The sequence below is a fragment of the Anarrhichthys ocellatus genome, unplaced genomic scaffold (genome assembly GCF_004355925.1).
Source record: "Anarrhichthys ocellatus isolate YVR2014 unplaced genomic scaffold, GSC_Weel_1.0 scaffold4, whole genome shotgun sequence".
Classification (NCBI taxonomy): Eukaryota; Metazoa; Chordata; class Actinopteri; order Perciformes; family Anarhichadidae; genus Anarrhichthys; species Anarrhichthys ocellatus.
The window spans coordinates 10,473,179-10,498,928 of NW_022280034.1; the positions used below are offsets into that span (position 1 = coordinate 10,473,179).

The 25,750-nt window shown below is 43.9% G+C and overlaps 3 protein-coding genes across 4 annotated transcripts in view; 1 reads left to right on the plus strand and 2 right to left on the minus strand.

Annotated features, from left to right (window-relative positions):
- Positions 1-467: 467 nt before the first annotated feature.
- ift140 (intraflagellar transport 140 homolog (Chlamydomonas)) lies at positions 468-21,052 on the minus strand. Its single transcript, XM_031843323.1, has 30 exons — positions 20,922-21,052; positions 20,294-20,457; positions 19,923-20,144; positions 19,627-19,748; positions 19,385-19,515; positions 19,061-19,236; positions 18,886-18,977; positions 18,701-18,807; positions 18,468-18,610; positions 18,165-18,368; positions 17,741-17,813; positions 17,483-17,574; positions 17,137-17,264; positions 16,859-16,976; positions 16,630-16,751; positions 16,397-16,532; positions 16,149-16,280; positions 15,372-15,613; positions 4,848-5,025; positions 4,364-4,554; positions 4,175-4,270; positions 3,938-4,070; positions 3,640-3,783; positions 3,332-3,460; positions 3,020-3,202; positions 2,711-2,914; positions 2,333-2,545; positions 1,942-2,108; positions 1,695-1,836; positions 468-1,547 (listed from the first exon to the last, which is right to left on the minus strand). Exons 2-30 carry the CDS (start codon positions 20,438-20,440, stop codon positions 1,368-1,370), a joined length of 4,347 nt encoding a protein of 1,448 aa, XP_031699183.1. The 5' UTR covers positions 20,441-20,457; positions 20,922-21,052; the 3' UTR covers positions 468-1,367.
- tmem204 (transmembrane protein 204) lies at positions 6,163-14,630 on the plus strand. Its single transcript, XM_031843346.1, has 3 exons — positions 6,163-7,160; positions 7,950-8,105; positions 11,601-14,630. Exons 1-3 carry the CDS (start codon positions 6,881-6,883, stop codon positions 11,843-11,845), a joined length of 681 nt encoding a protein of 226 aa, XP_031699206.1. The 5' UTR covers positions 6,163-6,880; the 3' UTR covers positions 11,846-14,630.
- A 536-nt stretch (positions 21,053-21,588) lies between the features above and the next one.
- The window catches only part of telo2 (TEL2, telomere maintenance 2, homolog (S. cerevisiae)), a 6,716-nt gene continuing 2,554 nt past the window's right edge, over positions 21,589-25,750 (minus strand). For both annotated transcript variants that reach the window (XM_031843333.1, XM_031843334.1), the window contains exons 8-21: positions 25,561-25,702; positions 25,342-25,478; positions 25,171-25,256; positions 24,879-24,977; positions 24,706-24,794; positions 24,514-24,605; positions 24,157-24,273; positions 23,967-24,038; positions 23,682-23,852; positions 23,504-23,595; positions 23,301-23,400; positions 22,972-23,036; positions 22,737-22,852; positions 21,589-22,262 (exon numbers count right to left, since the gene is read on the minus strand). In XM_031843333.1, coding sequence (XP_031699193.1) covers positions 22,123-22,262; positions 22,737-22,852; positions 22,972-23,036; positions 23,301-23,400; positions 23,504-23,595; positions 23,682-23,852; positions 23,967-24,038; positions 24,157-24,273; positions 24,514-24,605; positions 24,706-24,794; positions 24,879-24,977; positions 25,171-25,256; positions 25,342-25,478; positions 25,561-25,702 — 1,518 coding nt within the window. In that variant the 3' untranslated portion in view covers positions 21,589-22,122. The remainder of the gene's footprint in view (positions 22,263-22,736; positions 22,853-22,971; positions 23,037-23,300; positions 23,401-23,503; positions 23,596-23,681; positions 23,853-23,966; positions 24,039-24,156; positions 24,274-24,513; positions 24,606-24,705; positions 24,795-24,878; positions 24,978-25,170; positions 25,257-25,341; positions 25,479-25,560; positions 25,703-25,750) is intronic.

Here is a 25,750-nt window from a genome sequence, read left to right on the forward strand (position 1 = left end):
CAGCCTCTCAAGTTTGAGCCAAAACCACTTTTGGCTTCAGAGGCCGGATGATGGAAAATAGCATTGATTGCAGCGCCATCTTGTGGCTACTGTTTGAAAAACGACAAGTGGCCAATATGTCACTAAATCATCATTACATCAGTAGTAACGATGACTTAATGTGATGTTTAAATAATGAGCATTGATTGTCTGACCTGGCAGTGACATGCATACATGCTAGGAGAACTTGTAAAAACTGATCAGTAAGCCTTTTTTTAAACGGCAGACATTTGACTTGTCACTTTAGGAAAAGCACAGGTGTGAATAATAAAGGAGCCATCGTTAGTGTTATTAGTAACACCTGTGCGTTTCCTACTACGACAAGTCAGAGTGTGCCACCTTCACCAACCTGCATGGTCTATTAGAGTTCAATACAAACGTATGAATATGAATACCACGACTGATATAAAACCTTTCAGGCCATAGAGTGCAATTGAATTAGAAAAATGTTTTATTACAGTAACTTTTTAATGTATAGGAACAATGAATTGTAATGTCAAACATTAATTCACACGTGTGAAGTAGACTCACAAGTTATCAAAAATAGCTGAAAATTTGCTTTACAAAGTTTACAAATTTTGACACTGTATGACAAACAGCACATTCAGAGCCAAACGTAGATGTACAATTCAGCTCAAGGGCGACAATCTGTTTCTGCAGCAGTAACTTTAATCCAGGATGGAAAGTAGAATAGAAGGTCTGCATTCAAAATGACCTTTTGTTGTTGTTACAGATCATACAGGTTAAGGATTACTTGTGTTCAACATTTAAAAAAATAGTGTGAGATTCAGTAGAATTTCGTAGCGTGTATCTGAATGCACTACCTCTGCATTAGATGGAAAGATTGCTCAAATCTATGTGAACGTGACCATTAATATATCAAAGCTCTACAATTAGAGCCTCCAGTGTTGATTCCTTCACTTCGTCCTCAGTCACACTGGAAACCTTAATGTATTGCAGGTCAAATATTGTTTTTTTGAGGTAGGAGACATCATCTCATGTCAACGGTTTTAATGAGTGTGGAAGATTTTAAATAACCTCATGTGGTCTTGGTGTAGTGTTCTCTTCCCCCTCATCTCTTCTGTCTTTCCTCCACAGCGCTCGTCCACTGTGTGACGATGATCAACACACCCATTACTGCGCTCATTTTACTACCGCGACATGTGTTGGTAACTCTGCACAGTCGGTTCCCGTTCTGAGAAAGTGCAGACTCTTGCATATTCATGTGCTTGAAAATATGAATTCTTCAGACACATAAATAAAGGATCCAAATATATGAAAATATATTATATTGTTTAACAAAATAAAGATAAAATCCTCAGGGAGACTTAGGATACTGTTAAGTCCTCCTCCACTTCATCCTCCTCCTTCACACTGTGCCTGCTGTCACCACGCGTCATGGGTACACCCATTTCTTTTTCCAGGGACTCGAGGCTGTCCTGGCTAATATAGTACCTGACGTTCTGTGATGGCAGAAGCTTCTGGAGCTCCTCCAGCTTACGGTAGGCCTGGGGAAGAAAGATGGAAAGGAGAGCCGACATCAACTTACAATCAATATGATTTGACATGTAAAACTGTCTTTGACAGAATGCAGCTATTCCCCTGTACTCAAGTGTCATTTCAATTAATTAAAAGAAGAAACAACTGATAGTCACCTCTTGGAAGTTGCCTTGCTGACAGTGGTGCTCCACCAGAAAACCAAATGCATCTCCAATCCTGACAGCAGGGTCCAACTCCGGCTCCTCCAGCAAGGATTCACATAACCGCACGGCCTCAGCAGCATCCTCCGTGTACAACCTGCAGATAGAATCTCACAGTCAGATAATCAACAAACCCTCCCACAGGAAAATGTCTGTTTTGGAAGAAGAAAAAAAAGAGAACAGATACGAGTTATATTCTTACTGGCGAGCGTGGACAAACTTCTTGATCAGCGTTACTCTATGCTGCAGGTCAGCTAGTCTCACTTCCTGTTGTCCAGTTGAAGAATCCTTTGATTTGGAGAGGCACTTGAAAGCCTCAGTCAAAGCATCTAGAGCTTTTTCATAGTTCTGGTAATCATCAATCTCCACCTAAACAATGGTAAACATTGTTATTTGAAAAAAAAACTTAAAACTTAATAATTCGTTTTTGTGAGTTAACATTTATTCTACAGAACGGATGCTATTTAAGACCACAGCTCTAAATTGAACAGATTTCTTCCAAAATGCTTATAGTCAATTGAAAGCCAGACCAATAAGTACCAGGAATAAACATCACGAAATATCAGAATATGTTGTATGAAGTATTGCTCTACCTGTGCACAGGCTTCATAGAAGCCAGCCAGCAGGTCTGGTGCCCTCCCTTTAGTGTAGAAACCAATGATTGTCTTCAAGATCTCTGGATTTTTGCGCCAGTCCAGAGACTGGAGGTAGTTGGCGGCCATGATGAAAAGCTCCTTCTGACGACAAACACTGGCGAAGAAGACTATTTTCTCTGTGTCGCCAGACTTGAGGAGTGCCCTCATGGCCTGTTTTAAAAAAACAACAACATTCAACCACTAAAATGTAACATTGGATATTTGTTTATGTATCGCTCATGACCAGATGCAGATTGTCGTCTCACACAGATGCCTGTAAGATGTTCTTAGCTTCCAGACAAGATATATAGTGTTTACTACACACCACAGTATTACCTTCAGCTTGTTCCCCGCCTGTGTGTATTTCTTGGTGGCCAGGTGGTAATTGCCCTGACGCATGCAGCAGTCCGCTATCCTCTCCAGCAGCTCCTTTCGGGCCTCTTCGGACAAGTCTTTTGAATCAGTTACAACCATTCTCTCTGCCAGCTCCTCTGTGATGGTCAAGCTCTGGGTCACGCACAACTCCAGGGCTTCATGGTACTTTGTTCGCGTACATACACAAAATGAAAAGAGTGATACATATAAGTATGCGCTTAAGAACTGAAATTTCCACGTATTGGGTGACGATGTGCCATAAACAGTCACCTTCTTGGCTGCTACCAGTAACTCCACTGCCTTATCGTACTGGGAATGTGTGATGAAGAAGTCGGAGCAGCGTGCCAGGAGGGCTGGGTCAGAGTGCTCGTTCAGATCCTCAGCGATCAATTGAAGTGCAGAGAACTCCTGGGTGGCAAAGGCCAACTCCAGAGCTTTGGAGACGTAACCAGCCTACAGCGGAGAAATCAGCAACAAAAATAAATAAACTGTCAAAGTACTGCCGCCTTGTGGAAATATTTAGAGTGCATCAACCTGAACATAGCCCAAGTCATTCAGAAATAGCATGCATTTGTGAGGGACCTTGTGATAGAGTGCGACAGCTCGGTCCATGTGGGTGCCTTTCTCCTCGTAGTAGCAGGCAGCCTCCATCATGTCCTCTGCGTTACTGAGCAGAGCCAGGTTCATCAGCTGGTCGTCCAGGCCCGTCTCCTGTTAGGACACGACACGCACATGTCAACAACCCACCGAGAGAAAGACTAAAGCGCAGCAACAACAATGAGCGAACACACAACAAAATATAGAATGTGCAGCATTTCTGCCACTGAAAAGTCTTGGTATTCACAGAGATTTCTAACTAAGGACGGGCAGAAAGGTACACAGAGCTTTACCTTACAAAGTCGTATGGCGTTGTTGTAGGCCTGGGCTCGTGTGTAGAAGTGGACGGCCTGTTTGATATCATCATGGCCCTCATAGTGTCGAGCCAAGTGGTACGACGCTGCCCTGTCACCTGTGTCATTGGCTATCTCAGATGCCTGGTATAGCAAATAAATACATTCTCACATGTATGGACAGCTCACTATGTCAATATTATAATCAACAAAGCTCCTATTTTATAGTATATAAAATGTAAAATGTAATTTTTTCCAATAAAATATGATGTTACACCCGTAATAGAAACTGAGTCACCTTCTGAATGTTCCCCATGTAGCAGTGGACTCGAACCAGAGAGAGGAAATCTTGAGCACATTCATAGAAACGCAGCGCTGAATCCATGTCTGACTGGCTCTCCAGGTACTGGGCCCACCACTTATAGATGTTCCTAGACAGATCCGATGATAGGGTAGCGTGTGCGTATTGTATGGAAATATGATGTGCTCTTCAGGTGATGAAGTATTTACCGCCGTATTTAAGCTCTGGACTTACTTGTCTTTCATTTTGTTGACGTAGATCTCTAGAGATGATGTGTCATCCTGGAGCATTCTGGGCACTTCGACCCTGTGTGTGTCTGATTTCTCATAACTGTAACAACAATCACACTTTGTAATACTTAACTACTAAAATTAAAAACTACGTTATCATTGACACAAAACAACAACAGATGTTCTGTCTTACTACGCGATGGCCAGGGTCTTGTCGCCCATGGACTCCAGGTATTTGGCGTAGTTGTAATAGGTGGTGCGCAGATGGATGCGATCGTGGCTCTCTGCTGTTTCCAAAGCTTGCTGCCATTGGCCAGACGCCTGGTAGAAATAGTTCAGCAGGTCATAGCGTTGACAGCACTTGTACAACTTTTCTGCATCTTCCTATTGGACGACAGGAAAAGATGATGGAAAGATGAAATGCTTTTTGTTTATGTTTTTGAATGCATGTTGTAAAAAGGATAACAGAAAGCGTGGCTGGATAAAAGAAAGAATAGTACATTACTAAATAAACATTTCATGTCTTTATCCGACATATTTCAAATTTTAAAAGCTGCAATGCAAACTGAAAGAATACATTATGGCCAAACAAAGATGAATGAAAGGTACATTGGGTGGAGAAAAATGGGCACGAGCCACTCTATAAGCCTGATTTAGACTCTACTTGAATATCTTACCAGCATGCCGAGCTGAATGGCCAACATAGCCACTCGGGCTTCTGGCTCGGGCTCAATCTCCGCCTCCTTCAGTGCTTTTGCTGCCCTGGCATTTCCCATATTCCCAAGGCACACGCGTGCCACATCCAGCTGGCGGGTTTTCACACACATCCGTGCCATGTTTTCCCATACCGCTTTACTACGGAGAGAGGAGAAACGGCTTGTTTGCAAGGGTAATGTGTTCCTACTGCATTGGTATTTTATTATTCAAGTGTGAAAACACAGTTATTTACACTTTATTTGAAGTCCTACACCCTTAGTGTGCATGTAAACATAGTGACACAGCTGTCTAAAATATGTATATACCCTTTGTTCTCACTGGCCAGATCTCTAGTACTGGAGCATCAGGATCACAAGAAATGTCCATAAAAGATATGCACACAAACACTGCTATAAGCACAGAGAAACAGGAATGTGTGCCGGACTTTAACACAAAGCGAGAGGCGTGCTTTTCTACCTCTGTCTTTCCTTTTTTCCCTCTTTTTTGTCTTGCTGACGTAAATCAGCCCCTCGACCCCCGCTGCTTTTGCGTCTATTCCAAATTTAAGATTCCACAGCCATCTGGTCTCTATTTGCGTCCATCTCCCTCCTCCTTGCTTTAGCTGATACAGATGTGGGCTGTTTATTAAAGTTAGGCAACAGGAAATACCCCAAATCTTTAGGGGCCCTGCTATGAAATGGAGGGAATGGAGCAACTGTAACTGTGCAAAGATCTGTCTCTATATGGCCACAGAAAAACCAACCCTGAAAATGAAATGTGAGATACTTGGACTGCTAGAGCTAGCCGCACACAGGGCGGCAAGATCTAGAGAGACAGAAAAAGGAAAGACAAGAGAAGGAATAGGTCCACATTTGGCCCCTCTTCCCATCCTCTTTTTCTCTTTTCCTCTCAGGAAACACATCCTGTTGCTAGCTGACTGCGCCGGCCAATATGTTTGTTGCACACGAGAGAGAGGACTTTAGCGAACGCCCCCTGGGCTCCAGACAAAAGAATACACAACAGTGACGTCTAGGAGGGGGTCTTTTGGACATTCTCTCACACAAACACACCGACACACACACACACGTTTAAAGTGATCATGAAGGAGGGAACTGTCTGTTTAAAGCTTGCTACAGTTGCGAACTGAGGTCTCGGATTATAGACGAACAGCAACTCCCCCAAATTTCAACTCTGACCTGAAGGATTTGCAGAGAATCAGTGAGCGAGGGAGAGAGAGAGAGAGAGAGAGAGAGAGAGAGAGAGAGAGAGAGAGAGAGAGAGAGAGAGAGAGAGAGAGAGAGAGAGATAGAGAGAGAGAGAGGGAAAGACAGAAAGAAGCCAAAGGAGGTAGGTTAACGGACTTCTGGTTCCAGTCAGGCAGTGTGGGATTTTCTAGTTGAGAGACCCAGTAAAGCCACTGACAAGTCAGCTCCGAGCAACACTGTTAGAATCTATCCTTTTTTTTTGCATTTGTACTCTTCCGAAGGCAATGTGAAGTGCTGAAGGGAAACAAAATCTACTGCCTACACAGAGAATCCAGCTGCACACACAGAAGTCAGACCGGTGCAGTAAGCAGCGCACTGTAGACGGAAAAGGAGACGACAAAGTAGAAAGGGAGAAAATAAAGCAAGGAGCAAGATCTAAGAGTCAAGCTGCAGCCAGCCGGAGCCAGTGGAATGGACCACGGTGCCAGTTGGATTAATCCCAGCGTACCCGCAGTGCTGTCTGAGGAGGAGGGCTGAGGATCCAGTCCTGAATGAGGATGAATGGAGATGTTCGTTAGCTAAGCCTCAAGATAACACTCTTGGCAATTCCACCTCTGTGTGAGCTGGGACAGCTGGAGGAGGAGGAGGTGGTGGTGGCGGAGGAGGTGGAGAGGAGCCCGGGGGCCCAGAGCACCGCTGGTGCTACTGCCCCAGAGGAGAGGCAGGGAAGCGGGCAGGACACTGCCGAGGATCAGGGGTCGTTGGGGGAACACGAGGGAGGGGGAGAGGTGGCGGGCGTCCGGCGCCGCATGGCCGTGCAGAGGCTGGTGGCGGCAGCGGTGGCAGTGGCCCTGCTGTCCCTGGTCCTTAATAACGTTGCAGCCTTCACCCCCAGCTGGGTCCTGCAGGCCCTGGACGACGGACGCAAGAGGAGTGTGGGACTGTGGAGGATGTGTCCCGCGGGTGGGGAAAGGGGACGCGAGGATCTGCAGGCTGGGAGACGGGGGCAGGGGACACAGAGGCAGTGCGAAGGCCTGGGATGGGGCTCTGATTATGCAGGCTACCAAGAATCACGCAGCACTGTCAGACGTAAGTTTTTATGCTAGTTTTGAATTAAAATGTGATGTTATTTATGCCTGCTTTCTAGAAAAAGAAAGATATAAACAAACTTCAAAGTGTCTCATCTATTTCTCATCAGACTTGTGGATTAATTGATTGGTATATAGCGTAGATGTAACAGTTCTTTAGTAATGAAACAAACTTGACTGCGAGTCAGTAAAAAAATAGATTCAATTTTCAGGAGCTTCTGATTGGCCAGAGATGACTAACTACATGTCAAAACCAAAAAAACTAAAACTGAACTCACTAGATTAACAATTCTGTACAACAAGAAGAAACCCAATCGAAGCACTTTGCTGTAGGTCAATGGCAGTCTGATGTATTAGTGTAAACAGTAGCACATGGCAGCCAGCCAATCATTTATATAGTATATAATTCATTTTAAAGCCAATCGCTTCATGCTATACTCATGCTGCTGACATGAGTATAAACACTATCGGGATGAGTTTTCAGGCAGAGTCAGTGTTGTGCTGCTTCGCTAAATGAAGCTCCATTGAGAAGTTTCCATTCAAGAAAAAGTTTGGGAACCGCTGAAGTTCCGCTGTGCCAACTTTAGCACAATGGGCAGCGTTGCCTACTAACGTTAGACAAAGACCTGCGTCTCCATTCAAGACAAAACTTTAATCGTCGCAATGTCACCATGCTACAGATGTATACTGTATATAAGATCAAGACCGAACCGAACTTTATCATGCAGATCCAATTAATGCAGATCACAGAGCAGGAATAATGACACCGCTCTTCTTCTGGTCCCTCAAGTGCAATTTGACATGATGCGGGCATGTAACCTGATGGCTACGGTGGCCTTGACTGCCGGTCAGCTGATCTTCCTCCTCGGCCTGATGGAGCTGCCCTTCATCACACAGGAGTCCCAGTGGTGGGAGGAGGCCATCGCTGCGCTCTTCCAGCTAGCCAGTGAGTACCAGCAGTTTCTGCAACTTGTCTTGTTTGCAGCAGCAGGAAAACAAGCCTCAGAAAAAGCACATCTGATGTAAATGCTAAGTATCCTTCTGTCCAAAAAAAACGATGCACATAACATCACAAAGAAAGAGGAAAAATCCAGATGCTGCAGGGCAAGGTTCAACTGCTTTCTGGTAGAGTGCCAAAGAGAGGGGATACAATCACAGGCTGACTGTCCAACACTACAGATCAGGCTCTCGGGACAAATACTGCAGAAAGACACTGTGAAAACCTCCAGACAAAAGCAAAAGGCGGCACACCTCTTGCTTTGTTTACTCAGTAATAAATAAACTTGGATTTTTTGGGGAAATGGCTGCTAGACAATATGTTTACGTGATGTAAGTACAAATCCATGGTAAAAATAGATAATGTGGGTAAAATGTGACAGCAGTGTTTTTGATTTAGGTGCTCAGAGAAAGAAGTATAAATGAACTAAATAAAAACAACTGCCAAAGCCAAACAATATAGGGGGAAACTAGGAAACCAGAGAACAGATAGGGGGCCATCGTCAGGATCAATAAGCATGGGAAATAACTTTAATGCTCCTCCACACCCAGTACCCACGCAGCCTTCCCACTGTGCCACATCAAGATCTGGCTGGTGAGTTAGTGTGTTGTGTGTAGTGGTCGCTCAGCCGGTTGGTATCTTTATGGCAGAGTGGCATGAAGGGGGGTCTGGGTCTAAATTTAGTCCTAGTCCCAGAGTCCACGGGCCAGAGCTGCAGCGAGCCAGGGAGCGACTGTCGGGCGCCAGGATATCCCTGCTCAGGACGAGGAAATGTCTGTGACTACCTGTTGTGCAAACCCCAGAGCTGAAGAAGGAAAACGAGGGGAGGGGGTATATGGACGGGAAAGACAGTTTCAACAGGGACTGTGTGTTTGTGTGTGCACTGGCAGGAGGGATTGTGTGTTTATAGTGTGTTTTGGTAAAGAAACGTCCTGTGGTACACACGACAGCAGGGTGGGAATTGCCTCTGTCTCGATAAGCTGGCCTGGCTTTTTATGTCTGTGTTTACAAAATGTCATAAAGCAGTGGCGAACAAAGAATCTCCTCTTTGTCGTCAGCGTCTTCAGCACTCAGGGCAGCAGGGACGAGGCCTTTTATCTGAAGACCTTGGCAAGAGGATTGAGACCCACCCAGCAGCCAAATCTCAGGACCCAGTGATCTCACCAGAGCTTGATTAACAAAGACAATGGCAAAATAAACATAAATCACTATCACTAACATGTGTGGTGAACATTTTTAGCTGTTATGATAATATGACCGATGATTACCTATGAGACCGTCTGCAAATGTTGCCGTTAGTAACAATAGCGACAAAGTCTACAAAGCAGTACGCAGCACACACCTACTTCCCTGACGTCTAAAAATAGCGATGCTCTCTGGAAACACGCATCTTCCAATTTGACTCTCTTTTACCATATATGGCCACAAAGCTGCTGAGTCATGAGATGACATGTGGGATGCTTCAGACCAAAAGCAGAATACTCAGGAAAAGTTAATACATTTAACAGATAAAAATGACATAAATGAGGGAAAATTATGTCATTTTGGCTCCATCAATAATACAAGTTAGTTAGTCGTCTTAAATAAGAAAGAAATGATTAAAAAAAATACATTAATATTGTCGTTCCTTTACTAAATATCCAGCTGAAGACAGTTTCTTTTTACTATTAAGTCTATTCAGTAATTAATACCCCATTCCTACTTTAGACCTCCCACACAGAGTCAGTGAATGGGCTTCAGCTCTGAATGAATGGAGATATTTTTACCAATCACTCTCTTTCTCAGGAATGTTTTCATTTTCAGACGTGCCAAAATTCTCAGCTATTGCAGGCAGACTGTGGAATAACAATATCCAGTTCCATTCAGTGATATCTCAGCGGTGTTGGCAGGGCCAAGCTGAAAGCCCATATTGTTCATTTCACTCTGGAATGTGTTTTCTGAATGGACGCAGCACGAACATGTCAAAAGTCATGGCCGCAGGTCCTCTCTCCCTCTGAGACGCACATTATCATTTCTTTTGATTTTGAGGAATTGCAACTGTGGGGGCTCATTTCAGAGCTTTTTAAATCTGGCTCAGGAAGGAGTCAAACCTTTCCCAGAAACCTGTGGCTCAAGAGATTCATGAAGGGAGTGATAAAGGTTTGAGCAAGACCTCCAGGCAGCCTAATAGCTTGAATCAAGCGTGTGTGCCTTTAAAAATGAACCGAGACACAGCTATCTGGGTGGAAAGCAAACCAGCTAAATTCATTTCCAAGACCTGGCCTTTAGATAAGACTTTCTCTGTGACAGATCGTGTCAAATGTCCAGCGAATATATATCAACCTCCAAAGCTTAGGGTGTGGAGAGGAAGGAAAGGAAGGAAGGATGGAAAGAGGAAGAAGGGGAAGGAAGTCTGAGAGATAAGTCTCTGCCAAAAAAAGAGGTTCACACAGTGCACCCTGGCTGGAGCCTGGACGGGAGATTATTCATTCTCTTGGATAAGGAGCCAAACAGGTTGAACACGAACTGATCGAGCAAACAAGTTGCATTCTGATATGTGTAGACACGCAATGATACAGAGACAATTATCTACATCCTCACTTAAAAACAATGACAGCCATCGCACCGTAGAGAAAGAAATACAAGTGACACCCCCCCCGGTGCCGCTGATTCTTCCAGGAAACTGATTCATATCCTAAAGCACCAACATCCATATTTCCAGTGAATATTTTTAGTGCCTGTATTTATACCACTGTGGACGGGGCAGGTTTTACTGTTGAACTATTGGATCATGGCTCCAGACCTTACTTGTACCTTTCTTCTTGTACTTATAGCAATTGATTGTTGTGGGCTTTCATACACACTTCATAATAACGTTCCACTATAACGCTGATAAAACAAAGTGTAAGATCAAAGAAACAGCGTGGAATTGAAGGCCGTGGCTTTTTTACCTTCGCATGCAAACAGGAGTTCTTCATTGCATGACTCCCTGTGAATCAAAGAAGTCAGGAGATAAAACACCTCAAAGGGCTTTTTCCGCACACATATTCATGCTCTGATATTTTTAAACCATTGAGAACTTTGATCTCAGAAGTTCTTCCCGAGGAGGAAACAGATTTCCAAATTCAAAGGCCCCACACAGAGCTTCCGCTGAACGGTGAAACACAAGGCTACAGGGATGGAAGTCTACATTTGAGCAAGTGGGATCCACACACTCTTTCCAAATATAAAAAGAAAAGCACTAAACTAAAATAAGTAAAGTACATACATAGTCAAAGAAAAGAAAATATTCTTCAGAACATGTTCTCCTTGCTCTGAGTGCCTGAGGAACATTTTCTTTTCTTTGGCCAAACATTCAATAAATACATCTAACTGGAACCTCACTGTACAACGAGATGTTGCTCAATGACTGAATGAATGGCTTCCCTGACTGAAGCCTTTTTTTCTCTCGATGCTCCTGTGCAGGTTTTGTTCTGCTGATTGGACTCGTGACCTTCTACAGGATCGGGCCCTACACGCACCTGTCCTTCTCCTGCTACTTGGACATAGCTGCTTGCCTGCTGGCCACCACGGCTGCGGCCATGCTCATCTGGAACATTCTACACCGCCGCGATGACTGCCTCGCACCGCGAGTTATAATCATCAGTCGCTCGCTGGCGTCGCCTTTCCACCCACGCCTAGACAACGACTATGTGGAGTCGCCCTGTTGAGTCACGGGACTTCATAACCCCAAGCGGATAGGGAGTAATAGACCACAGTGACAAGGCTGTGCTCTCAACTTTACATGTTTTAGTCCGGCTTATCCTCCAAGAAAAGAGGGCGTTCCCTGTGGCTCTACAGCAGCTGGACTAACATGTACTGCAATTGTAAAACTCTATATTTCACAACTTCTCCCACCATAAGCAATGATGTCAGAATTATAATGATTCTTAGGGCACAGAAGTTAAATTGATGTATAAATCAACCCTCAGCTTCCAAACATATTTAAAACTGTATTCATGCTTGGGTGAGCTCATTTGTGGCCAAATATGAAACGTCTTCAATGGAACAACCTGCTCATGGAAAGATCAAGCTGGAACTTGACCTGTTTTCTTATATGTGCACTTATTAAATGGCCGCCTGCATAATTATAAATTGGAAATTATTGAAAGATGTTGAAAATGTAATACCAGAATACCTCATATTTGTTTTCATCCTTTTAAAGCTTATTACCAGTTTATTACATATTGTTATTAATGATGTATGTTGCAAGTAAGTAAGTAAACTAACAAGGTGAAAGCAGAAGTCAAACATCTTGAGTGGCTTTTACCAAATCAGTGACCATGTTTAAATTTAAAGCAATGAGAGGTGATATTTTGATCAAATAAACAAGAACCTACGGAAAAGAGGGAATATTCTTACTCTCTCTGAATGCGTCATTATCACATTCATATTTTTACAGTTGAAGAATGGAAGATATAAAAAACACAAAATAACTGTCAATTAATGAATGGAAGTGATTTAGATTTTTTTGGGTAACAAAGTAAACTGCATTTTGAAATGACATGCAGATTTTAAAAACGCATTTTGTCACGAGGCCTTCCACACAAAGCTCTGCCCGCTTGTGGTACATACTGTATACTCAAAGTAATATAATGTGTTGGTATAACGGATAATGCTCTCATTAGCAGTAGTATTATTGTGACCATATCATAACTCCAGGCTATCAGTGGGTCAAACATAGGGGCACATTAAAATAATAATATATCATATAAAGTCAATAAATGTATTGGTAAATATTCAAACACAGTGGTGGTTGTTGTTGATGTTGCTGCTGTTTCGGTGTCCAACACCACACCTGACAAATGGACAACATAGAAATGACGTATAACACGTATTTGTTTAACCTTTAGCAACAGAATTGTATTTGTGATACTCTTTACTCAAGGTTCACTTACTAACTTTCTTGCTGGAGCTTTTGACCATCTACCACGGCCTTATTCAGCAACTAGAATTTGCTCAAGCGTTATCATGTGACCGGAGTACAGTGCTATGTACACAACCTATGTCAGATGATAACAAGTGGATGATATACATTCACTCGAAGAGGGCAGTGAGATATGACTGAAAGCTCAAGAAAAGGCTCCAGCAGTAAATGAGTAAGGTCAAGAATGAACCTCGCTCAACATTCTGTTAAGAGTCCATATGAACTGTCACGTCAGCTATAGCACAGTACAGTATAAGTGCTGCTCATACTGTATATTGCTTTAGGTGTTGTGCGTTACCGCTATTGAACACTAACACTCTTATCCGAGTGCACTGGTAGAATCATTTTAAATTCCAATACCATCATTGAAAAACTTACCCCAAACCTGTGAAGATAAATATAGATATTTACATTTTGTACAATTCAAATTCTAATGTTTGCTTCAGGGAACGGGAATAGCTTCTCAGAGGAATGACAGACTAACAGCGGTGAAGAACTGTAATGGTTTGAGTTACATTTCCTGTGACAAATGGCATAAACTGAGAGCACGAGGGTCACATGTACCTCATGACTACAACATCATCCATCAGTCTTGGCTTCACTCCTGAACACTTCCTCGGGTGTTTTTGTTCCTGGTGGAAAGGGGGACTTTATGCTGTTAAATAGCAAATGCAGTGGCAAAAAGACAGTAAGAGTAGACTTGCATTCATGTAGCACGATAACCCTGCAGCGTGTCACCTGAAGTCAAGGACAACATGAATGAGAGGAAGTAGCACAGTCTGGACTGAAGAAAGACATTCCAACCCGTCTGACATGCTGCTTTGGGAGGCAGAGGGACTTTCATGGTAAGAGTATGTGTTTTTGGATTCGGTGAATTGATACTTTAATCATTTTTTCTACTTGATTCACAACATCCATAGATGAGGCTGAGCAAAGCCCCGTGTATTAGATGGAAGAAGCTTGACTCAGCCAGTCTCCGACTCAAGTATGAGAGTCTTTGTCAATTCAAAGATCTGCATACAGACAAGTCCCAGAAGGTACAGGTTTACGCCACAGGAAATGCATATTCCTGTGGCTGGAGATATGCGGGAATTGAACACAATGCTGACCTGAGAAGCAGCAGTAAAAATAGCCATCAATGAGGAACTTAGTAAAGCTGTCATCGTGCCTATTAACCTCTCTGGAATATCCGGCCAGTGTGATAAGCTGATTTCTTATTTATTTGTTTTTATGCTATTTTCCCATTTGTGTTATATTTGTACGCGCCAAAGCAACACTACGGCAGAATTCAGACCGAGTGCCGTGAATCACGTATTCTGCTAAAGATAATATCCAATCTGTTCTGAAATCACATACGTTTCCCCAACACACACAGGAACAGACACGCACATCCTTTTACTGACCTGATTCAATATTTGCAAGAATGGAAAGGGCACTCCTTTAGCACCAAGCTGGCAAGCGGGACCTAATGTGTGTGTGTGTGTGTGTGTAAGTCAGTGTGTTTAGAAAAGTACATCCCCTCCGAACACACCCGCACAGTAACAGAAACAGTCGCAAAGCCTATATACACATTTCAAGAGTTCCTTCCCGAAGCACAGACACAGAAAAAGTCCTTAATCGTGTCCTGTGTTTCAAATACGATTTCATGTTCTTACATCATCAAATAAAAGTTATTCTCTGGTGGAGCTGATTTGATTATAGCATCACGATATGATACACTGCCGGGTTTAGTTTTATATCTTGTGGAATTCGGCATGTACAGTATTTAAAATGCGGACGCTTTTCCAAAGACAAATACTGTGTTGTATTTTTTTCACCCACCTGACAAGTGCGTGCTTTGTTTGTATAGCTTAGAGATAAGACAACACAAAACAGGCAGCGTTAAGCCTTTGTTAACCTGTCAGACTTAAAGAGAGTGAATCAAAATGAAGGTTACAAAACTATTGTGGTCGTTTTCCTCCATGTTGACCTCTACAGTCGAAGGTGTCGAATGACATGCGGGTTTTGGAAAAGCAAGAGGCAACAATGCCACATTCTCAATGTAAGTCAAAAGCAAATAGTTCCAGTTCTCCCACTGCAAACTGTTGTAGAGCATTCTGAGAAGAGTCAAGGTTATAGCAACAATGCTATCCCTGTGGCCTTTGCTGAGCCTTTGAACTAAAGCCCCTGTGGCAAGGGCTGCTGGGAGATGTAGTTACAGCGACCGTACAAGGACATGCCATCCTGCACGTCTCCTCTACTTTGAGCTGCCACCTGTACTGAGGCCTTACCTCTTGATGAGCTTGATAGATTTGAAGGCTTCGTCCATATCGCCGATGGTCAGGTAGAAGCTGAAGTTGAGCATGGCGTCGCGAGTTGCCTTCTCACAGTTCTCCAGGCCCACGAAGTCCCTGAGAGCTCGCCTGGACACCATGTGGGAGATCTGGGCAGGACCCCAACCTGTCGACGGCTGGGTCTGCTGTGGAGTTGCTGATGTTGTGGCTGAAATCTCTGCTGGATCTGTCTCACCAGGCTGAGGAAGGGTACAGCAGGGGGGGGGGAAACATGGTGTTAAGAATTGGTAAAGCGATTCAAAGCCAGTAAATAACTGTAGCACGTTGTGAGGTATCATCCTTATTAGTAAAACAATTTTAAATTGCAAAATGGGGAAAACAAAGAACAACAAAGCATCACAGAACAAATCTAATCATCAAGACACGGTGGATGGGAACTGGACACAGCATAGTGACATCTAGATTTTCCAGGGATGCACTTGTGCTGCTCATCTTGCATTGGAGAGCCGGTACTTAAATTTAGGCACAAATGCAGCACAAAGCATACACAACCACAGCTGTTGGGAGTCAAGAATACGTAAGCTTTCTGAACAGACTGTAAGGGACAGACACTTACTTCTGGTCGAAAGACACGCCCCCTCCGAAATAATAGCTTGGGGTGCGTGAGACCAAAACACACAGCGTGAGTTTCACATAAGAAGAGTGATGGTGCAAACAAAAAAGGACTAAACCCAATCCACTGAAGAGACACCACACGAGCAGAACAGTTCTCACCTTGCAGCTGAAATAATAGTAGGGCACATCCAGAGCGAGGAGCGCCTGCAGGCCTGAAGGTTTAGGGTAGCAGTCCTGTAGGAGGAGCCCATGCTCCTGCGTACAGAAGAGCGTCACTACCGACACGTCGGTCTGAGCAGAAGGAAGGCAAGACACTGTCAGACAATTTGGAAATTGACTTCATTAAAATCCTCATCAATCATCTAAGAATGCTCAAACGTAAGCAAGCTGCACAGGACTATCTTTACCGTTTCCAAGAAACTAGTGGATGAGGATTCAGAACTGATCGGCACAGTCTCGCAAACGAGAAGACGAGGTTCGCTCTCATCCCAGAAGTGAGATACAGGGCAGCGGCCGCTGAGCTCGGTCCCCTGAAACTGCTGCCTGGGACACAGAGCAGTCAGGTACAGTGTTAGACAACCGGGAGGAGGAAACTCTACGGGGGAAGAATCCAAACACAGACAAAAGCAACATCAGCTACCTTTCGCTTTCGTCCGGCTGTGAGATACCACTGGACGGTCTGCCGACGAAGAAGTCAAAGTGTGTCACAGTGTCCATCTCAACGTCATAAAAGTACACTTTGTGATCCGGACGCCCATTAACCTAAAGGAGAGAGTTTTAAACAGTTCAGTTAAGAAGAAATATTCACATGAAATAGTCACATTATAGACACATATGAAGGAAAGGGTGACTGTTTGTTGGCCATTCACCTGAGAGATGAGGATGCTGACTTGGGTGCCGCTGGCGTTACATTTGACGGACTTCAAGGCTCCCAGATTAGCAATCTGCTCAGCCAGGTTCTTAGCACTGCAGTGAGCTTTGGCATCTCTGTAAAGACAGACAGGAAGACGTAGTAGTATTTGGATCATAGAAGTAATCAATGAGAAATTTTAAATACGTGGAAGTTAACTGGCTTTCTTTTTATTACTTTTTCATTGAAAGACACCAGAGCTGAAGTGATACCAACGTCCTCATTAACATTATATACCTTCTGGAGAGGTCAAATACTCGGATGTGTGCCGTGTCTGTGCCTACCACCAGGTAAGACTGACACACACTGAGGAGTACAGGATTGCCCTCGGCCTTGGAAAAGGTCAGCAGTTGCTTCACGGTGCCCTAAATAAGAGAGGAAAAAAGATGACTCAACAATTAACCACTTTAGAGTGTCAAACACCACTTGCCTGTGTGTTTACGCTTATTTAAAAGGAAATTCTAATTCAGCAGTAAAACAACAACACCAGGTTTGTGTTTATAAAATGCACGCTCAAACATTTGTGTCCCTTCTCTGTGTTTAGTGAATATTGGATAGTAGGTCCCAGGGTGGGACAACAGACCTGTGGCGTACGAATCTGAACCCTGTTAGGTTCCACCGTGTAGAGGTTCTCCCCATGCACAGCTACGACATGGGAGTCACAAGGAAACGATCCTGGGCAATCAGCAAGAGGGGAGGTGGAAAAAGAGAGAGTTTAGAAAAATGAAGGAGAAAAGCACAAGTTTACAAATGAAGGCAGTGGATGAAGTACACGGGAATCGGTGCAGTGTCACATCTATAACATGTTGTTTGGTCTGTTCAGTCGGCTTCAGTCCCGTACCTGTATTGCGAAGAACTGTCCCTGAGAGCTCGTACACCGTGACCTGCTTGCCGCTCCAGACTGTCACTGAATCCTGTTGGCGTGACAACACACATCCAGTTACAAGGATTTCTATTTCAATGTTTACTCGTCTTCATGAGAAAACCTTTGTAGAGGCGGTCGTTGTCTTTTCTTAAAGGTCCGTTGTGTTGCATCGAGGGGTGAGGTTACAGATTGTGAAACTTTAAGCTACGGTGGCCAACGCAAAAACACAAAAGGCCCTAACTGGAGCCGGTGTTTGGTTTATCAGTTCTAGGTTAATGCAGAAATATAGGTGATTATGCACTAAAGAAAACATACTTGTGTTATGATATTATATTCCATTTCTGCCAATAGAGCCCCGTACATGCTACACACTGTGGCCTCTTCAAGTACAGAGACTTACCTTAGTAGCACACACTCCCTTGATGTGCATGTCAGACTGCAGAGCCAGGTTCACTCCTGTGGTGAACAGAGTGATGCTGAGCTGGGTCGGGGTGAGCTGCACCGCTGCCACCTGCTGGCTGAAATGGGCCGACATCACATGCTCACACAGAATCCGCACTGTGTTGGAATTGTTGGCCGCCAGCAGATTCAGGCTGGTGCCCCACTGAAATGGAAGGCCTGAGTGAACTTTCCCAGCGGAATATTATATTTATTTGTATGTGCTGATGTCACATTTAGTAAGAAATGCTAGTCCAGACAGTACCTGCAGCTGAATGACATTTCCTTCTATTTCTGTGGGTGTCTGCAGCTTCCACTGGGCCTTGGTATCACCTCTGACACCGCCTGGCTGCACCACCATCTTCCACATCGCTATGCGGCCTTGGCTGGTGCCAGCTGCCAAGATTTCTGGGGGTGGCCAAAAACACAATACAAAAACAATTAGGTTTAAGAGCACTTTATACTGTTCACACAAGGGGATGAAAATGTAGCTGTTACCTTTTGCTTCACAATATGCAACACAGTTGATCATCTCTCCTCTCTCAAACCCCAGAGTCTCGTTGAGGGACAAAACATAGTTGTCGTCTCCATCCAGGTCCCACAGCCTAAAAACAATGACAGATATTCAAGTTCACAATTGGAATGTTAGGTATGTGTGCAACAAACAGTGTGTGTACACTGACCTGATGACCTGCTCCCCCGTTGCTGTGATAAGGAGGCCGTTCGCTGTCCAGACAATGTCTACGTTCTGCCCGGTCTTGCTGCTCAACTTCACCTATCGTGAAAAAAAAACATGTTCACAAAAGAAACTGACCTTAAGAAAAACATTTTTTTTTATCTCCGATGATTTTTGTGTACCTTCATAAATTCCTGGGCTCCTCCCTCAGGTCCAAGAGTATACTGTGACAACATCAGGGTCTCCGTGATCACAGCGAGTACCTCTCGTTTCTCCAGATAGAGCAGCTTCTTGACTGCGCCCTCCACACTGAGAAGTGTGCTCGTCTTACAAAGCTCATCCACGCTGTGGACCTTACCTATATACAAGGTACGAGATTGTAAAAGTCATGAACGACACAACGCGGCTTTCAGTAAACACGCTCACGGTGGTGCAATAATTCTTCACGACAGCAAATGTACTTAAAATGCTGCGCGCAACGAGGACAACAAAAACAAAACTCTCACCGTCTGCGGTGCTGACGTAGAATGCGAGGCCCTCCTGTGGGCCCATCTTGAGAGGTGCTCCCTTCCAACTGAACATGTCCAGAGCACTCTCATCTCCACTAACTGAGGCCCGGGCTAGCATTGCCACATCGCTGTAACATAAGTAAGGTTCTACTATCAGGATGCGGCATTCAATGTTTTCAATATTATCTCACTGGCAAGAATAAATAACTAACTCTGAGCATTGCATCCTGTTTACTTACTCCCCAGGCGAGGCCGGTCTGAAGATGCAGCACGTGAGAGGTTTGTTGTACTCATGCTTCACAAGATGGTTTCCGTGAAGTCTCCCTCTAGCATCTACCTTCCAGACTGCTAGCGCTCCAGTCTGTCATTAAATAATTACACTATATTTATGTGGTTCTATAGGAACAAATGGGAAGTTTAAATGGTTTCAGATTGCATTTGGCCCTCTCTGCCAATTATGCCAATGTTGGTAATCCGACCCTGGTCACAGTATCCGGCCCAGAAGGTATGTATACAGTCACTGCAATACACTCACCTGATCGCCAGTTACCAAGCGGCTGCCGGAGTTACTCCACTCCAGCAGTGTGATGCCGGCTGCATGTGCGCTGGGAAGGACTGTTTGATCTCCGGAGGGGTGTGTGAGCAGCACTACCTCTCCATTCTCCCAGCCCAATGCCAACACTGGCTTCATGGGATGCCAGCGCAGCACGGTGGGCTGGTGAGGACGTTCTAAATGGCAGCTATCCACATACTCCCCCTGCATACGGACAGGGATGAAGTATACACACTTTGTCAGGTATGCTGTAATTTAGAATATCCACAGACAGTGACTATCAGTGGATATAACAGAGTGGTTTTTCTTCTTCTTTCTGTGTCAGTGATCATCAGGAAAAGCCCAGAGTTTACCTGCTGCAGGTAGAGGTCTACATTGCCTCCAGTGGTGGGGCTGCTTGAGGCCACAGCCAGTACAGGAAGAGCTGAGTGCCAGGTCAACTGAGAGGGCACATTACTGCTGTCAGGGGCCTCGATGCGGTGGTCAAAATACACCGCCATGTCCCCACTGCTCCTCTCTGAATAAGAACAAAAACACAGGGGATTGGTGCTGAGGGGGAACACTGTTGTTTGTTGTTGTTGTGCAGCGTAATGTCCAGCTACCTAGCTGTCTAGCTGTGATTTTAAAAAAAAAGCTTGCTAACTTAATCACTAGTTAAGCCTTGAACGTACCCTTAAATAGCATCCATTGATTCCACTTTTAGAATTCCACTGTACGTGTAACGGTACCGTTAGTGGACTTAGCTAGCATTATATCACTAATGGGTACAGATGAACAACCTACACTTTATCTTAACTATAAATACACCTAAACAGATTGCCCTATCAGCTGCCATTCACGTTAGTACCTTTAAGCGACTAATGATTAAGTTAGCTTTAGCTGCTAACATTAGCTAAGCTAGCTAAGCTAGCCAAAGTTAGCATTCATTTCTCTCGCTGCTTGTAGAAGTGAACCGCTCTGTTACATTATCTTAAGACCAACCTCAGTGTCGTTTTCTTCAGGTTAGTGTCAGTTTGTTTGTTTCAAACATCGAGCTTGACTCCTAACGTTAGTGTTGTTGTGTAGCCTCCAGTGGGAGTAAAGAGCGTCTCCTCCAGTTGCCCCTGACAACTTCGAAGGCGGGGCAGGGGGAGGAGCTACGGAAAACAACGAGCAAACCCGAGTAGTTGTCGAAGGTCTTATCTCACCACAACCATCTCATCATCTGATGTTATTCAGTTTCTTGACAGATAAATACATTTAAACTCACACTGTTTTAATCTAACGTTTAGAGCAGCTGTTGATATTCACAGTAGCAAGTTGTTGTATTCAACTTAAATTCTGCTGTAGTGATACAGTCAAATAAATATCCTTCAATATTATAAATCAAAATGATCTCGAGTTATAATGTAATCATCACAGTGCTCACATTCACTCAGTTTTATCAAAAGGAACATTGGTAACAAGCAGATGGCTGGGTTTGATGTAATGTCGTACCTTGTTGGTATTGAGATGTAGGTGAATATTTCTTAAATAATTGCCGATTATGGCACTGCACATGCAGATGTGATTTTAATTTCAATCCAAACAATCGTTTATTATTTTCATTCATGTTTAGTATTAACCGTTCACTACCTGTCAAGGTAAAATCAAACAATCTTTGGTCCTTGTTATGTCCTGACTTACTCTCAGCCTTAAAGACTTAAATACAAATAAACAGGGAGGGATAGCAGGAAAAATACATTATTGTATCTGTATTAACCACAAAAAGGTGGGCAAATCAATGCAGATTCCTTCTAAATACGCCACAGTAATCAAGTCAAGATCATTACGAATAAAACTATAAACTGTATATTTAAAAACGTTCCATTGTTTGTGAGCATACAGATGAACTCACGTTTCATTTATGTCACAGGAGAAAGTAGTATTAGTATTTCCATTATTTGTGAATCTTTGTATGCACGTGAATACTCACAGGATGTCCTTTTGCAAACAAACAACCACACACACAGAGAGAGATGTGCCAGAACAGGAAAGAGTTTGAAAAGGATATCCTCAAAACTTACATTTTATTTGTGGGTACAAACATGGCATTCTATTCTCCATTCCATCAACTATGCTATATCTATATCTATATCTATATATATATACTATATACTATATACTATATACTATATAGGAGACACATTCAGTATTTCATCGTTCATTGTTGACGCTGAGATAATGACTCCATGCTCAGTGCTTGTTGATCTTGCAGCTGTTTCTTTAGGCTCTTATCCAGCAGCACCAAACTCTGTATGGCCAGACTTCGGCAATCTGCATCGGGGTCTTCTTCAGCCACATCTGTGGACATTAACAACACAAACAATGACTATAAGCGGCTACAGGAAAGTCTCCATCTCTCAGTATAATTACAAAATCAATCAAACGCACATCATCCTAATATTTTCTTTGCACAGTTAACAATCCTATGTGGGAGAAAAAAAAGTGTCCTTTTGTCGCTCACAGCAATGTGAAACTACTTTTATCCTCAGAGGGATAAAGAAACATCCAACTGTTGCTGAGCCAGTCACGTCATGCACGGTCCGCATGGTACAGGACATCCTTGTTACTCATCTGCTTGCCAGAAATGCTCAGTGCAGCTGTGCATGTGTGTGTGAGCATGAATGTGTGTCCCTGAGGGGACATCCCTGACAGAATTACATTACGCAGGTGCAGCCTCGGGACCTCTGTGCATTTACGAGAATCATGTGTTTTAGGGTTAATCTATTATTAGTAACATAGTACATTAGTACAATAATGGGGTTTTTTTTTTACCTGCCAGCCAAGTTCTGGTCTCAAACAGCTGATCACTGAGGTCCACCAGCAGGTTTTCACTGGGCATGCTCAGAAACACGGAGCAAACAGCGAAGAGGACGCCTCGTCTCACCATCCTTAGTCAGAACAGACAGAAATCAGGTTACAGCTCGGACACGAGTAAGATAACAAAATATCCCGTCTGCCCCGATTTGATCAATTAGCCGCGTAGAAACCTGATACGCAACATACTTACTGGTCAACATGGTAGCGCACCGCCCACACAAAGTCCAGTAAAGCACAACCCATCTGTGCAGCTATCTACAAACAAAAAAAAGTCATAGGAATCTCATATTGTCTTCCAATATAAATGAGCTTAATGTGACATTGTGATGACTTTTCCCACAGCATCCGAACTACAACTATCCTGCCTCGCCATTAAATTACTGATTTACTCTTTTATAATAAAAGATATAGTATATTGAATGACTGCATAAACACCTAGAATTTGAGTATAATGACAATGATAAAAAGCTCTACATTGTGATCATGTCTCACACAGGATGGACAGATGGATAAAAGTACCGGTGCATTGACTGCTAGATGCATGAAGAGGCCCAAGGTGTGGACCACCCTGCCCAGTACGAGATGGTCGCCACCCAACAGGTCAAAAGTCACCTGAGGCCTAGCAGAAAAGTATCACATTCCAGTTTTAAAACGTTCAACTGTACACACAAAAGAACTAGGAGTGTTGAGCTTTGAAATCTGTATGAAAGGGCATTACTTACTTGTCATAATTGCTGAGCAGAGGAAAAAAGAAGTGTCCTGCAACAGGGGCGTAACGGTTAGGGGCGGCCTTAGCCGGAGGTTGTGTGGCACCCTGTGCACAAAAGAAATGACGGTAGAGATGCGGAGTAAAGCGTCACTCGAATACTAAAAAGGCAGATGAACGTATGGGGTAACTACCTTCCTGAGGCGCTTTGTCTTGCTTTGAATCCGCTTCTCTACTACTTCTCGCCACTGAACGGGGTTGTCACCGGGGTACGGAGTCAGGTCAGTGCCGGCGGCAATACCCAGAGACGGATTTCTCTTTTCAGTCATCGGCTTAGAGAGCTCCTGCGCTGCCAGAGTAAGGACCTGGAAAAACCAAAAACAAGAGCAGCCTCATGATTACACTCAAAAAAAAGAGTTCAAATCACTCCGTTTATTTAGTGAAGCCGCTGTGAGAAGTGGAGAAGCCGTTGTCTTCACCTCCAAGATATCGAGCCGCTGGCGAAGACTGTAGTTCAAGGAGTAAAACTCTGTGGTCAAATACTGAGTCACCTGTCACGGAAAGCAAAGAGACGGTTTACTTAGATAGCAAATGCTTTAAAATGGCGATAAAGCCGTGTGGTAATGAAGAGACATTTTGATTTGAAAATGTAGAAACTAAGGATCATACAGAGATACAGTCTGTGACAATGAGTGCCACCATCGTCGCCTGTCGGAGCGTCAGGAAGCCATTTATGCTGTATTTATCCTCCATGTGAAGAAGCACTTTGGTCAGCTGGACACTGACCTGATAAACAAACAAGCAAACAAACATGAACTGTAGTGTGAAAAGTGATCTGGAAGGAGAAAACATTCAAATCTCTGCGCTACAGTCAACAACAGTAAAGTAAGGAACTACACCCTCTGTCGCTGTATCAGTTTTATGATAAATGGACCCGAATGTTTGGATTAAAAAAGCAACAGATATGAACAGTAATTGTAGGAATGAATGAATCTGAAGCGCTCAACACGTCCGTCGCTTTCATACCTCTCTGGTTGCAAAGACGTTCTTCCGCACCAAACCCTCAGCGACTCTCAAAGTGAGCTCCACACGCAGCGAGTCCTCAGAGGAAATTAAGGCTGGATGGGTCATCAGATTAAAAAGAATAATACTATTAGAGCTGGAGATATAGCAGCACAGGATTTAAATAGGAAGCGATCGGTAACCAAGCAGACCTACTTTCCAAGCAGTCTCGTAGGTAACGGGGTGGGGATGCTTTACTTGTCTCCTGATCGCCGGACATATCGTACGGAGTGAGCTCATCGTCGCTGCACAAGTGAAAGACTTTGGAGTTAACGAAACACTTCCCACAAATACACTTAGTGTAACAAAGAATATTTAATAATTCTTACCTGTCCAGGTCGGAGTCTGGGTCAGTTTTTGTCTTATTTTGAGACGGTGCGTTCTGAGTAGAGGGAGTAGTTTCACTGGTCTCTTGAGGAGACTCAACTCTGCAGATGAGAGACCACAATCATTGCTGACAAATGTATATTGTGATTAAGTTTTATGGGACTTGGCCCACTGATTAAACATAGTCGCTAAGTCATTTGAATATTAGCTGCCGAGATTATATACAGTGTGTAGATATGATGACCAACCTCCCAAATCTTGACGTAACAGTTGCAGAGATGTAAAGACACGTACCCGTTCACGTGCTCAGCCTCTGCTTCACCACCAGTCATGGGAGTCATCAGAGAGAGCAGCTCCAGAGTGTCCTCGTCTTGATCGTACTACAAACGCAACACAATATAGACTCAGACACAGACCAATCAGGCTGACTAGCACTGTATCTCGCAATCAACACACTGACTGTACCTCAAACTTCAGCTTGGTTTTATTGATGTCCATATGAGAGCTCAAGCACTCCCCCACCACCATTCCCATACGCCTGATGCGCACCACGCTGCTGTCCAGGTGGCTCTGCATGCCACCCAGCATACACTGAAGTAACTCTGAGAGAGGAGAGCTACAAGCTTTATTATCCCTTCACTCACATGATCATATCATACAGAAGGAGTGACTTGTGTGTTGTACCTGAGCGGAGCTCCTGCAGCTCAGAGTCTTTCAGCAGACTGACACTCAGCAGTAAGGCCTTGCTGACGTACAGCTGCTGCTCTAGAGGTGTGTGCTTCACTGCGCTGGGGTTAGCCCAGGCCTGGAGCACAGACCGCAACACCTGACAACACACACGTCAAAATCATCAAAATATTATATATATATATAT

Bases quoted from the DNA above. Each gene is read 5' to 3' on its own strand.
- ift140 (XM_031843323.1), bottom strand. From the start codon at position 20,440: ATGGCGGTGTATTTTGACCACCGCATCGAGGCCCCTGACAGCAGTAAT. The intron at 20,145-20,293 runs GTAAACTCTGGG...GTCCGTATGCAG, and splicing joins TAGACCTCTACCTGCAGCAG to GGGGAGTATGTGGATAGCTG. The intron at 18,978-19,060 runs GTACACAAAAAT...TTTTCACGATAG, and splicing joins GAGCCCAGGAATTTATGAAG to GTGAAGTTGAGCAGCAAGAC.
- tmem204 (XM_031843346.1), top strand. From the start codon at position 6,881: ATGGCCGTGCAGAGGCTGGTGGCGGCAGCGGTGGCAGTGGCCCTGCTG. The intron at 7,161-7,949 runs GTAAGTTTTTAT...TGGTCCCTCAAG, and splicing joins ATCACGCAGCACTGTCAGAC to TGCAATTTGACATGATGCGG. The intron at 8,106-11,600 runs GTGAGTACCAGC...GCTCCTGTGCAG, and splicing joins TGCGCTCTTCCAGCTAGCCA to GTTTTGTTCTGCTGATTGGA.